Raw genomic sequence first — 12,856 nt, forward strand, 5'->3', positions numbered from 1 at the left:
GGCCCAATCCTGATGCAGTGGTGACTTACATTTTTATAGTTCTCTTACATTTTTATAGTTCCCTGCAATTTTCAATGATTTCATAACAACTATGGGAGTAAAATCATATTCTTCTTCTTACAGATGAAGACACTGAAGGTGAGTAAATGATTGCCAGCAACCATCAGCGTTAAGGCTCAAATCCTGTCTTCTAGCACCATATTCAATAGACCTCTACCAAAAAATGATAGGGTGAGCTCGGGGATAAGTTTTCTAGGAGCAATGAATGGCTTTCGAGTGAGACCTGCACTTGTATCCAGGGTATATATCCAACATATACCACTTTCAGCCATATAATTTGCAAGTTCTTTAACTTCATTAAGCCATAGCTCCTCATCTGTAAAATGGGGACACACAGAATACTTAGGTCATGGGGTTACTATGACAGTCAAACACAATATGCAGGTAGCATACTCAGCACAGAACTTGGCCCTGGGTGGGGCCAGACAAATGTTGAGGGTTTCAGGGCATAGGTTTTGGGTGGAGGAATCGCTTTCCTGCTCTGTGGTTTAGTATTCCTGGGGGCACGAAACCCCTAGGGGACATTTTACCATATCTAAAGCTACAAGGAGATAGACATTTGGGACAGAAGGGGAATGCTTGGGGACCTGATCACTGAGCCTGGAATGGAAGTGAAGGAATGGCCAGTCCACAGGGAGCAGGTCTGTACCCCTTCTCACAGTGCCATCTGCGCTGGGTCCCTAAGGCAGAGAGGGCCCTTCATTCCCCACCTGGAAAGCCATGGAGTTGGCAACAGCCAGAAATATCCTCAGAGGCAGCTTGGCTTTGTAGGACCTGTGGCTCCACAAGCGATGGGCACCAGCTGTCACGCCCAGAGCAGATAGGAGGAAGCAGAAGTAGGCTGCAAAACACAAGCGGCGAGAATGTCAGTAAATGTCACCAAGCTTCTACACATCCCCCATGCTTTTTTTCTCTTCTGCATAGACCCATGGGAAATGTGTTAGGAGAAGAATCTGCAATGTGAAGGAAGAATCGATAACTTGGGGAAATGCAGACTTTTTATTGATTTGTAGCTTTCCAGTACCAGGCAGAAGTGGTGAGAACTTTCCTCAAGAAACTTTGAACATTGAACATTAATTTTTTCTATCGAACAAGTCTTTTATTTGCTAATGTTTCTTGCCAGTCTTCATTCAGTCTTAATCACATTAGTGGGTATTTGTAATTCAGTCATACATGCCCACTCTCCGTAGAGCTGAGATTGATCTCTATGTTGCCGTTTGACTGGCATCTGTGCTAGGAAGTGTGTTTGTTAATAAGACCGTATTTCTAAATAGCAGGGCCATTATCATGACTCCACAGGCCTTGATTTGAAGCAAATCAGGCCAGACCTAAAAGCAGTGAAATCTGGCTCAGGACCAGCAAGAATGAGAATAAAAATAACAATAGGGACAACTGAGATTTGCCTTCTAAGATCCCCACTTACACCATCCCTATGACCTGGGATGGCAAAGATGGCCAGGTGGGGAATGTTTTTAAAGCCAGCCTACAGTGGAGCTTATTATCCACCACACACTTAAATGTTTTCTTTAATCCTCGTGACATATAGTAGTGTCTCATTTTACAGTTGAGGAACTGGATCTCTGAGAGTTAAATCCTGCATATAAACCCAAGTTAGCCTTATTCCAAAGCCTCTGCCAGAGACCCCATGCTGCCCCCCCAGTGGTCGGGGTGGATTGCTCTTTGTATGAAGACCTGGGGAAAGTTATAGAAGTATGGTGTAGGGAAGCCTGGGTGGCTTAGTCAGGCAACCAATTCTTGATCTCTGCTCAGGTCATGATTTCACAGTTCATGAGATTGAGCCCTGCTTTGGGGGTGCAGAGCCTACTTGAGATTCTCTCTCTCTGGCCCACCCTCCCTCCCCCCCTTCTCTCTCTCTCAAAATAAATAAAATAAAATTTTTTAAAAACTGTCAGAAAAAAGCATGGTATAAAGGAGACACACAGGGACCCCCCCGCCCCGCATCATGATTCCTGAGATTACTACAATTACTTTAGTGCTTTTAAAGAAATATGCCCACACAATGCTAAATGTCTTGCTTGGATTATCTTATTAAAAACATATCAAACAATGCTATAGGTTTNAACACACAGGGACCCCCTCCCCCCCCCGCATCATGATTCCTGAGATTACTACAATTACTTTAGTGCTTTTAAAGAAATATGCCCACACAATGCTAAATGTCTTGCTTGGATTATCTTATTAAAAACATATCAAACAATGCTATAGGTTTATATTATTATTAGCCCCATTTTATAGATGAGGAAACCAAGGCTTAAAGAAGTTAACTAATTTCCCAGTGTCACAAAGCTAGGATGTGTCTTTGTTAAGAGTCAGTTCCTAGTCTGAACCAAGAACCAAGTTCCTGACCCCTCTCCTCCCTTATGCCTCTAGGAGACATCAAGTAAGTTTTATCTTTACTTCTCTACACTCCACTGTCATCCTTAAAATTGGATTCCAGTCTAAATTTAACAGTGAGCTTCTTCCTTACTTGGGGGGAGAGCTCTAAACCAAGCTTTAAGTAGGTAGGATCAGGCATATTATGTTGCACAATTGTTTCTAGCACTTAGTATATACAAGACGCCCCATAACAATCTGGCAAAGAACAAGTGATTGACTGTGAGTACATCCCTGACCAATTGGGGATGGTACCAAGACAAGAGAGTTTTTAGGGAGACTATCATAGCACTTGTCTAGAAGAATTACTGGGTAACTTCAGTGTCAATATACATATTTAAAGGTAGAACCATACAACATCTCTCAAAGGTCAGGTCTAACTGATCTTGATCTCAATCAATATTTATATGGGTCTGAAAACACAACTTAAACTTGGCACTGAGATTAATGAGTCTCAGAATGCATGTGGTTTTCAGGAACTTGACAAATGATTCCTTACTTGAAAAGTTAAAAACAAAAAATAACAATCTGCCCATTAATCGCAAAAGTAACAGTATATAAAATGATCTGGCCTATTTTGTTATTATAATTTAATCATGGTTATGAGTCTATGAAATGTACAGCTATTGTCATGTCATCACTGGCCTTCATGTCTCTACCAATAATTTTTCCCCAACTGTCAAGTAGTTAGGGAATAACAAATCTGTCATGGAAAACTTCAATGTGACTCTATTTTGCCAGTGGACTAAGACACTGGACTTTGGGTGCAGTGAAATAAATTCCAAGATTCCATGAAAAACACTGAACAAAAAAGAATCCATTCAATGCATGGTTCCCAGACAGTTTTATCACAGACAATGGCTCTCCAGTAAAGGATCTCCAGTATTTCAGGGATCACTTACATGGTTGATCTGAACTGGGCAGTAGTGGCTATCGGTTTTTCACGGTCCTTCTTCTGGCAACAAGAATGTGGCCATAGAACGCAGGCCTGGCCTACCACAGTACCCCATCTTTCTGGCCCTGGAATAAACACCTGACCCAACCTTTCTCTCTCTTCTGGCTCAGAGATTAAAAGGTCACATATCAAGACATGATTGCAATAGAAGAGAACGAGGCCAAGTAAGTGAGACATGAAGATGATGGAGATGCCAGTTAAAAGCAAGGAGGAGAGTTGCCCACCCCGCGCCCCTGGCTGCAGCCCCTGGAGCTCTACAGTTCTTTTGATACTGTGAGCCTCACCAGTATTTCTCCTAGTTATGTGAGGCAGCAAATTCCCTTTTCTTGTTGCTAGTTTGCTCTGGATTTCTTTTTTTTTTTAATGTTTATTTATTATTTTGAGAGACAGACAGAGCATGAACAGGGGAGGGGCAGAGAGAGAAGGAGACACAGAATCTGAAGCAGGCTCCAAGCTCTGATCTGTCACCACAGAGTTTGACATAGGGCTCGAACCCACGGACCCCAAGATCATGACCTGACCAGAAGTCTGACACTTAACTGACTGAGCCACCCATGTGCCCCTAGATTTCTGATACTAAAATTTCTGCAGAACCTCTGGGGAAGAAAGCAACCTCTGGCCATAGCTCAAATGAGGATGAGCTACAAAAACCCTGATTTGATTATGAGACTGTTATATTAACAGGACTCAGTTTTCCTATTTTGATAGGGCGAATTTGAGAGGTTTTTAACCTCTTTTCTATAATCTTTGTGGAGATTAATATCCAAACTAGTTTTCAGATGAGTGGTGCCTAGTTGCTCTGAGATAGTCAACTACTCAGATATAGAATTGATAACTTTGGGGGGAAAAGGAGTAACAAGCAGGATCAATAAATTTACCAAGTAGCTCATGCCTCACAGAGAAAGGAACTAGATCAATAGAAATCAGAATCATAAAATTACAGAATAGTAAACAACAAACACTTATATTGGTCTGGATGCAAAGAAGAGTCACCAATTCAGGTTAGCTCAAGGAAAAAAAGAGTGGGGGGGGCGGTGCCTGGGTGGCTCAGTCGGTTAAGTGTCCAACTTCAGCTCAGGTCTGATCTCACCGTTTGTGAGTTTGTGCCTCATGTCATGCTCTGTGCTGAGAGCTCAGAGCCTGGAGCCTGCTTGGGATTCTGTGTCTNTCAGAATCATAAAATTACAGAATAGTAAACAACAAACACTTATATTGGTCTGGATGCAAAGAAGAGTCACCAATTCAGGTTAGCTCAAGGAAAAAAAGAGTGTGTGGGGGGGTGCCTGGGTGGCTCAGTCGGTTAAGTGTCCAGCTTCAGCTCAGGTCTGATCTCACCGTTTGTGAGTTTGAGCCACGCTGTCAGGCTTTGTGCTGACAGCTCAGAGCCGGGAGCCTGTCTCAGATTTTGTGTCTTCCTATCTCTCTGATCCTCCCCCACTCGCACTCTGTGTCTCTCTTTCTCTCAAAAAATAAACATTAAAAATTTTAAATGTATTAAAAAGATATTAAATAGCCTATAGATCTCATGGTGGGGGGCGGGGACAGGACAGTTGCAAGACCGTTTTGGTACAGAGCCTCCAAAATGGCCCCAATGTTCCCTACATCCTGGTATTCATGTCTTGTGTAGCTTCTTCCCCTTCAGTAACTTGCTTCTAACCAATAGAACATAGCAACATTGAGGGAACGTCAGTTCCATGATTAGGTCACAAAGATTGTGACTTCTGTTTTGCTAGCAGATTCTCTCTTGTGTTGGCTTTGACAGAGTAAGTTGCCACATTGGGATGGTCCATGTGGCAAGAAGTGAGGGTGGCCACCAGCCAAAAGCCAGTGAGGAAATGAGGCGTTAGTCCAATAATCCTCAAGGAACTGAGTCCTGTCAACAACAGTGTTAGGGAACTTGGAAGCAGATCCTTCCCCAGTCAAAACTTCAGATAGGATAGCAGCCTGGGCCAAGACAGTGCTGCCTTGTGAGAGATCCTGGACCAGAGGGCTGAGCACCAGTGGTACCTGGATTTCTGCTTCACAAAAACTGTGAGAACATAAATGTATGTTACCTTAAGTTGCTAAATTTTGGGGTGATTTGTTCTGTGGCAACAGTAATGCAAGACTTAAGTAGAAACCTTACTCTAAGGGAAGAAAGGTATACTTTAAATCCTGGTTTAACAACAGTTTGCTGTTGGGATGTCTGTGGCTCAGTAGGTTAAGTGTTCAATTCTCGATTTCAGCTCAAGTCATGATTTCATGGTTTGTGAGTTTGAGCCCTGTGTTGTCAGGCTCTGCACTTACAGTGTGGAGCCTGCTTGGGATTTAATCTCTCTCTCTTTCTTTCTCTCTCCCTGTCCATCTCCTGCTCACATGCTCTCTCACTCTCTCTCTCTCTCTCAAAATAAATAAATAATTTTTTTTTAAAAAAAGAACAGTTTGCAGTCTATTGGGACAGAAAGTAGATTCATGTTGCAAAGAGCTGGGAGGGCAGAGAGGGAAAAGGGGAGTGATTGCAAATGGGCATGGGGGGGTTGGTGTGACGAGTGATAAAAATGTTGTAAAATTGATTTTGGTAATGGTTGCACAATTCTGTGAATATACTAAAAGCCAACAGGTGAGTTGTATGTCATGAGTAATAACTCAATAAAGCAGTCATTGAAAAAACTATTACCGAATTCCTAATAGACTTTATTATTATGTATATTTTCTCAATGTAGAATAAAACCGCTATACCACAAAACAAAATGGAACAAAACAAAAATCAACCATTTGCCTAGGATGCCACCACAGGCATCATCACCCCTGGACACTGCACCACTGCACACTCATGTCATACTGTGGTCTCTTAAATCTTCCACAGCTGCCAAGAAGAGTCTCTATTTGACCCCTCTCCTGAATGTATCAAGACCCAAGGTTCAAAGGCAGAAGCACCTGTTTGTCCATGCTCGGATCACAAGGAGCCAGCCCTAGCTGCCCCAGCAACAGAGAGAGAACCCACGGTCCCTTTGGTTTCCATGGTGGAAGGCAGAGCCTCCCATCTCTCATGAGTGGTCTATTGGAACAATGTTTAGAGAATCTTTGTAGTGACCCCCTCTGGACCATACAACCAGAGAAGAGTTCTGCAGAGGTGTTAAGAAACAAAAGTTAAAACTCCCTTAATTCTGGACCTAATCAGAGGGAGAGATGGACAGTTCCCTTCGAGACCCACCTGTGAGCACTAGACAGAGGAGGCAGTTGGCACAACTCTTTAACTGTGCATATTATCTATGTCCCTCTAGCACCGGAGTGAAAGCTACTAAATAATAATAGCTACTATTGACTGAGAGCTTTCCATGTGCCAGTCTATGTTCTAAATTTATACACAGCCAGTCACTGACTACTCACCTCAAGTGTAGTGGATGGGTAATACGATCTCTATCTTACAGATGAAGGCAACAAGACAGAAAGTGAGCAGCCAGGATGCAATCTAAGGCAGAAAAAGCCCACACACAACATCCTTGCTGGCTGCTTGTCCTCTCAGGGTTGCCTTAATCCTAATGGGAGGAGCCTAAATGCATCAAGACTTTGTAGTCAGCTCGAAACATAAGCTGAAAGTCAAGACCCTTGTTTTGTGTTTTGCCTTTACCAACTGGCAAGTTCACTTCCAAAAACACCCTCACCATCAGTCTGCATCCAGTCCAGCCTCAGCTTGCCTTGGGAACTCCAGGCAACCCAAGGCTTCATGAGACAGTTTACTGAGCTCCTATTATAGACCACAGAACTGGGTCTACAAGGTGACCACACAAACATGGGCCTTTGCCTCCTTGAGTCGATAAGAGTTTGAAAAGTAAATTACTTGCTGTATAATTATAAATTATGGCAAGTGCTGCAGAGGAGATGAACAGCATAATGTAAAAGAGATTAAAAGGCAGATAATTTAGGGGTGCCTGGCTGGTTCAGTTGGAAGAACATGCAACCCTGATCTCAGGGTTGTAAGTTCAAGCCCCACATTGGGTGTACAGATAATAAATAAATAAATAGGAGATCATTTAGTTTGGAGGACCAGAGAAGACTTCGTAGTGGAAGTGAGAATTAAGGTAACCACTGAAAGGTGATGAGGAGGCAAGATTCAGGCAGAGGGACCCCCAAATGCACAGATCTGGGCTGGGGAAGAGGATATGACAAGAATCCTGTATCCAACCACCTCACATGCACTCAGATGGCTACTAGAGCAAAACAAAAACAGAAAATAACAAGTGTTGGAGAGAATGTAGAGAAATTGTAACCCTTGTGAATTGCTGGTGGGAATGAAAAATGATGCAGCCACCGCGGAAAAGTTTGGTGGCTCCTCAAAAAGTTAAACATAGAATTACCATGTGATCCTGCAATTCCACTTCTGAGTATATATCCCCAAAGAATTGAAAACAGGTACTTTTTCACCGAAGGGTGAAAACAACCCCGGATGTCCATGAACGGATGAATGGATAAACAAAATGTGGTGTTCCTACAATGGAATGTTATTTGGCCATCAAGTGGAATGGAATTCTGACCCATGCCACAGAACATGGATGAGCCTTGAAAACACNTTTACTGAGCTCCTATTATAGACCACAGAACTGGGTCTACAAGGTGACCACACAAACATGGGCCTTCGCCTCCTTGAGTCAATAAGAGTTTGAAAAGTAAATTACTTGCTGTATAATTATAAATTATGGCAAGTGCTGCAGAGGAGATGAACAGCATAATGTAAAAGAGATTAAAAGGCAGATAATTTAGGGGTGCCTGGCTGGTTCAGTTGGAAGAACATGCAACGCTTCATCTCAGGGTTGTAAGTTCAAGCCCCACATTGGGTGTACAGATAATAAATAAATAAATAGGAGATCATTTAGTTTGGAGGACCAGAGAAGACTTCGTAGTGGAAGTGAGAATTAAGCTAACCACTGAAAGGTGATGAGGAGGCAAGATTCAGGCAGAGGGACCCCCAAATGCACAGATCTGGGCTGGGGAAGAGGATATGACAAGAATCCTGTATCCAACCACCTCACATGCACTCAGATGGCTACTAGAGCAAAACAAAAACAGAAAATAACAAGTGTTGGAGAGAATGTAGAGAAATTGTAACCCTTGTGAATTGCTGGTGGGAATGAAAAATGATGCAGCCACCGCGGAAAAGTTTGGTGGCTCCTCAAAAAGTTAAACATAAAATTACCATGTGATCCTGCAATTCCACTTCTGAGTATATATCCCCAAAGAATTGAAAACAGGTACTTTTTCACCGAAGGGTGAAAACAACCCCGGATGTCCATGAACGGATGAATGGATAAACAAAATGTGGTGTTCCTACAATGGAATGTTATTTGGCCATCAAGTGGAATGGAATTCTGACCCATGCCACAGAACATGGATGAGCCTTGAAAACACTATGCTAAATGAAAGCAACTAGACACAAAAAGAGAAATGTATAAAGCCACCTACATGAGGTACCTAGAAGAGGCAAATTCATAGAGACAGAAAGTAGAATGGAAGTTACCAGGGGATGGAGGCAGCGGGGGATGAGGAGTTGTTCAATGGGTACAGAGTCTCAGTTTGGAATGATGAAAAAGTTCTAGAGATGGATAGTGGTGGTGGTTACACGGCACTGTGAATGTAGTTGATTGCACACAGTTGCACACTTAAAATAATAAATTTCATTATGTATATTTTACCACAATTTTTTAAAAGCATGTGTTTGAAGCCCAGGGTGAGAGGGGAAGGGGTGGTCAATAAAAGGTTAAACAGGTTTAAATGTAGGGCCAAACAGGTCTTGTTTGCCGCACTGAGGTGACTGGACTCTTTGCTCAGGCCAAGGGAAGTTATTAAGAGCATTCGGCATGCAAGTGTTTAGAAAATGCATGGAGAGTAGAGACGGGAAAAGCAGTCACCACTCCAGATCAATCCCTGTTCATATTTTGCTATACAACTCCCTCTAATACTTCTTAAAACTATCTTCTTTTTTTTTTAATGTTTATTTTTGAAAGACTGTGAGCAGGGGAGGGGCAGAGAGAGAGGGAGACACAGAATCCAAAGCAGGCTCCAGGCTCTGAGCTAGTGGTCATCCCAGAGCCCAATGCGGGGCTCGGAATTCATGAACAGCAAGATCATGGCCTGAGCTGAGCTGAAGGCAGACGTTCAACCGACTGAGCCACCCAGGTGCCCTTTAAAACAATCTTCTTTTGTTCACCTTCAAATACTTTGCATACATAAGATCATTACAACTCCTATTACAGCAGTGATTGAATGAAAGATCAATATTTGGGAACAGATTGCAAAAGGAAGTCTGGTTCCCTTGATTTCTTAAACCAACACACGATATAAAAATTCCTCTTTGGGGCCGCTGGCATCTCTCTCCAGAGGTGATTCTGATGCACAACCGGAGCTAAGAAACCGCTGCCCTAGGAGGTACACCCTAGGAGACCATCTGGTCCCATCCCCTCAATTTATAAATGGAGCAGCCGAGATCCAGCGAGGTCTAGGTGCTCTCTCTAACCCACCCAGATGCTGACCCTCTGTGGAGCCAGAAGCTCCAAAGGGAACTTGGGGATCCATAAATTCTAAGCGACTCTCAGGATAGGAGAAACCAGGCTGCCTTTTCATGTGAACTCTGGTCTTGTCCACATTCCCCTCCCAGCAGCTCCCTTTGATGGTGTGAGCTGTCCCCACCAGGCCCCAGACAGTGGGGACTTTGACATCTAGGCACCCGGCTGGGGGGAGGGGCATGCAGCAGGGCTCCTGCTGCAGAAACCAGCAGGAAGATGTGATTAGCACCAAGGAATTGTCTTCCACCAAGGGGAGGGCAGAGGTTGCATCCAGAGCAAACAAGCAGGGTGAAGGCTCCTAGGGACAGGGCAGCCTGGGGGAGCGGGAAGAGCTGCAATGGAGAAGATGCTATGCGTGGATACCTGCTTTGTCAGCCAGCTCAAGTGCTTTGAAAGTCAGTTTGGGGTTCTGGGCAGTATGTGGCTATTTCTCCTCTCCAGTCCTTCCTAGATTCAGAAGATAGTTAAGAAGAGACCAACAGACCAATAGATGGAGAGACACAGATAAAGAATACATATAGAAGATAGACATGTACGTATACATGTATATGATTGGCAATGTAGCATTATGGTTAAAATGAACCTAGGAGGGCACTGGGTGGCCCATTCAGTTAAACGTCCAACTTCAGCTCAGGTCAGCATCTCATGGTTCATAGGTTCGAGCCCCACATCAGGCTCTGGGCTGTCAATACAGAGCTCACTTCAGATCCTCTGTCGCCCCCTCTCTCTGTACCTCCCCCACTCGCTCTCACTCTCTCTCAAAAATAAATAAACATTTTAAAAAATAATAAAATGAACCTGGGACTGAATGACTGAATCCCTTGTATATCACTTATTAGTGTGACCATCTCTAAACCTTGGTTCCTCCATCCATAAGGGGGATGGAATAGTACCTACTTCACAACAAACATGTGATAAAGATGAAAAGAGGTAAGCATGCAAAGTGCAAGCCATGCCCAGTGAGCAGTGAGCACGGGCACATATTACTGCCCCTCTTATGAACGCCACTCCACTGCCCTGTAAAATATTCCCTTTCCTGATAACACCCTCTGAAAACACCTACATGTCTTATCACTCAAGCCTGTGCTTTCTCAAGGGGGTGGGTGATTTGTCTCCTCCTCACTCCCAAGGGACATTGAGCAAGTCTTTAGACATTATTAGCTGTCACAAACCCAAACTTGAAGGGTGCTCCTGGCATCCAGTGGGTAGAGGCCAGGGATGCTGCTATACAGTCTAAGTGCCCAGACTCTCCCTCTAACAAAGAATTATCATTACCAAAATGTCAGTAGTGCCAAGGTAGAGAATCCTGCTCTATTCTTAGCAGAGTTCTTGGTAGCCTTCTTGTTCATTCTCCTGGTGTGACTGCACCTGCCCTTGCTTCTTCACACCTCTCTGGTTTCATTGGGAGCTGTAGGAGTAATTTATCTCTGAAATTATTTAATAAATAGGCTGAAAACAAAGGACTGGGATGAAAGATCAATGGCTTCTCCAACTTTAATGTGTTATACGCATCACCAGGGGATCATGTTGAGATGCAGATGCTGGGACCCCCTCCCAGAGATTCTGATTCATGCCGTGGGAGGAAGGCTGACAGGCGGTGCTGATGCTACTGGTCTAGGGTCCCAGAGTGTTCTGCCGACTGGCCAGCCCTGAGAGGGAGAGGTCCCGCAATGGGGTTGCCAGTGACAGCACAAGGCCCTCCTTGGCCATTCATCTCATGAAATGGTGTTAACAAAGGATTTCAACTAGACCTGACATCTCCCCTTTAAAGGTGTGGGTTTACAAGTTTCAAGATTCTGAGGCAAACTCCTCCTAGGTACTATTTCAACAGCTCCCTCGAAAGCAGAACATTTTCACCAGGGTCTTACAGGCTGAAAAGCAAAAGGTTTCTGTTTACTGTTAAAACCTTCTAACTTCTGTCAGACTTACAATATCCCCAAGCCCCTCTTTGCAATTCCCATCTCCCTCCACTAAACCGCCTTCTCTTGAGTTGTACATGGGCTGCAAGAAGATGTGTTTTCTCCTCCCATGGTGTGAATCTTTAAGCAACTGCCTGCATCTTCTAGGAAGATTTAACAGAAAGGGAATGGAGCAAGAGAGAGAAGACATAGTTCGTGCATCTTACGTGTACTGCCTATTTTCTTCAAGTGTCCTTCCTGCCTTCAATTAGGTCCACTTAACATGCTCTAAAGTTCTGAGTAAATGCTACTTCTCCTGGTTGGTTTACGGCTTATAAGACAGAATGACAGCCATAGCAGATCATTAAGTAACACAAAATTACAGTGTAACTCATTACTACTCTGCTACTGCACCACCCTATTTGTAATTTTTAAAAAATGGGGCACCTGTGGTGTTCAGTCAGTTAAGCATTTGACTCTTGGTTTTGGCTCAGGTCATGATCTCATGGTTTGTGAGTTCAAGCCCTGTGTTGGGTTCCGTGCTGACAGTGTGGAGCCTGCTTTGGATTCTCTCCTCCTATCTCTCTCTCTCTCTGCCACTCCCCTGCTTGTTCACTCTCTCTCTCAAAAAAAAAAAAAAAAAAAAACTGAGAACCTCATTCCAAACATACAGGGCTCACTTCAGGCACTCAGACCAGGCCAGGTATCCACGCTAGATGCTCTCTTGCCCTCTGTGGTTTTCAATATGGCAGTCATCACATTGTAATAAATAAGGAATCATTGACCTAATGCCATCTTCTCTCTAAAACATAATCTCCGGGAGGGCAGGGAACATGTGTTCTTGTACCTGTGCAACTAACTCAGCCAGAGAAAAATATACAACCATGCTGATTGGTCTCACTTTAAAAGTCATGACCACTAGCTTTACTTGGATATAATATTACTCAGCAATCATTACATTTCCCTGGTCCATATGTGTCTCTCTCTCCTGGACATCAGTTTCTTAACTG

The 12,856-nt window shown here is 43.6% G+C and overlaps 1 protein-coding gene and 1 long non-coding RNA gene across 4 annotated transcripts in view; one reads left to right on the forward strand and one right to left on the reverse strand.

The window, feature by feature from the left end:
• The window catches only part of SCD5 (stearoyl-CoA desaturase 5), a 150,852-nt gene that overhangs the window by 57,462 nt on the left and 80,534 nt on the right, over positions 1–12,856 (reverse strand). The window contains exon 2 of the mRNA XM_077774794.1: positions 771–901. Coding sequence (XP_077630920.1) covers positions 771–901 — 131 coding nt within the window. The remainder of the gene's footprint in view (positions 1–770; positions 902–12,856) is intronic.
• The window catches only part of LOC144240462 (uncharacterized), a 31,311-nt gene continuing 23,623 nt past the window's right edge, over positions 5,169–12,856 (forward strand). For all 3 annotated transcript variants that reach the window (XR_013337729.1, XR_013337731.1, XR_013337730.1), the window contains exon 1: positions 5,169–5,454. This is a non-coding gene — a long non-coding RNA (uncharacterized LOC144240462). The remainder of the gene's footprint in view (positions 5,455–12,856) is intronic.

The sequence above is a fragment of the Crocuta crocuta genome, unplaced genomic scaffold, assembly GCF_008692635.1.
Source record: "Crocuta crocuta isolate KB4526 unplaced genomic scaffold, BGI_CrCroc_1.0 scaffold237, whole genome shotgun sequence".
In the NCBI taxonomy this organism is placed as follows: domain Eukaryota; kingdom Metazoa; phylum Chordata; class Mammalia; order Carnivora; family Hyaenidae; genus Crocuta; species Crocuta crocuta.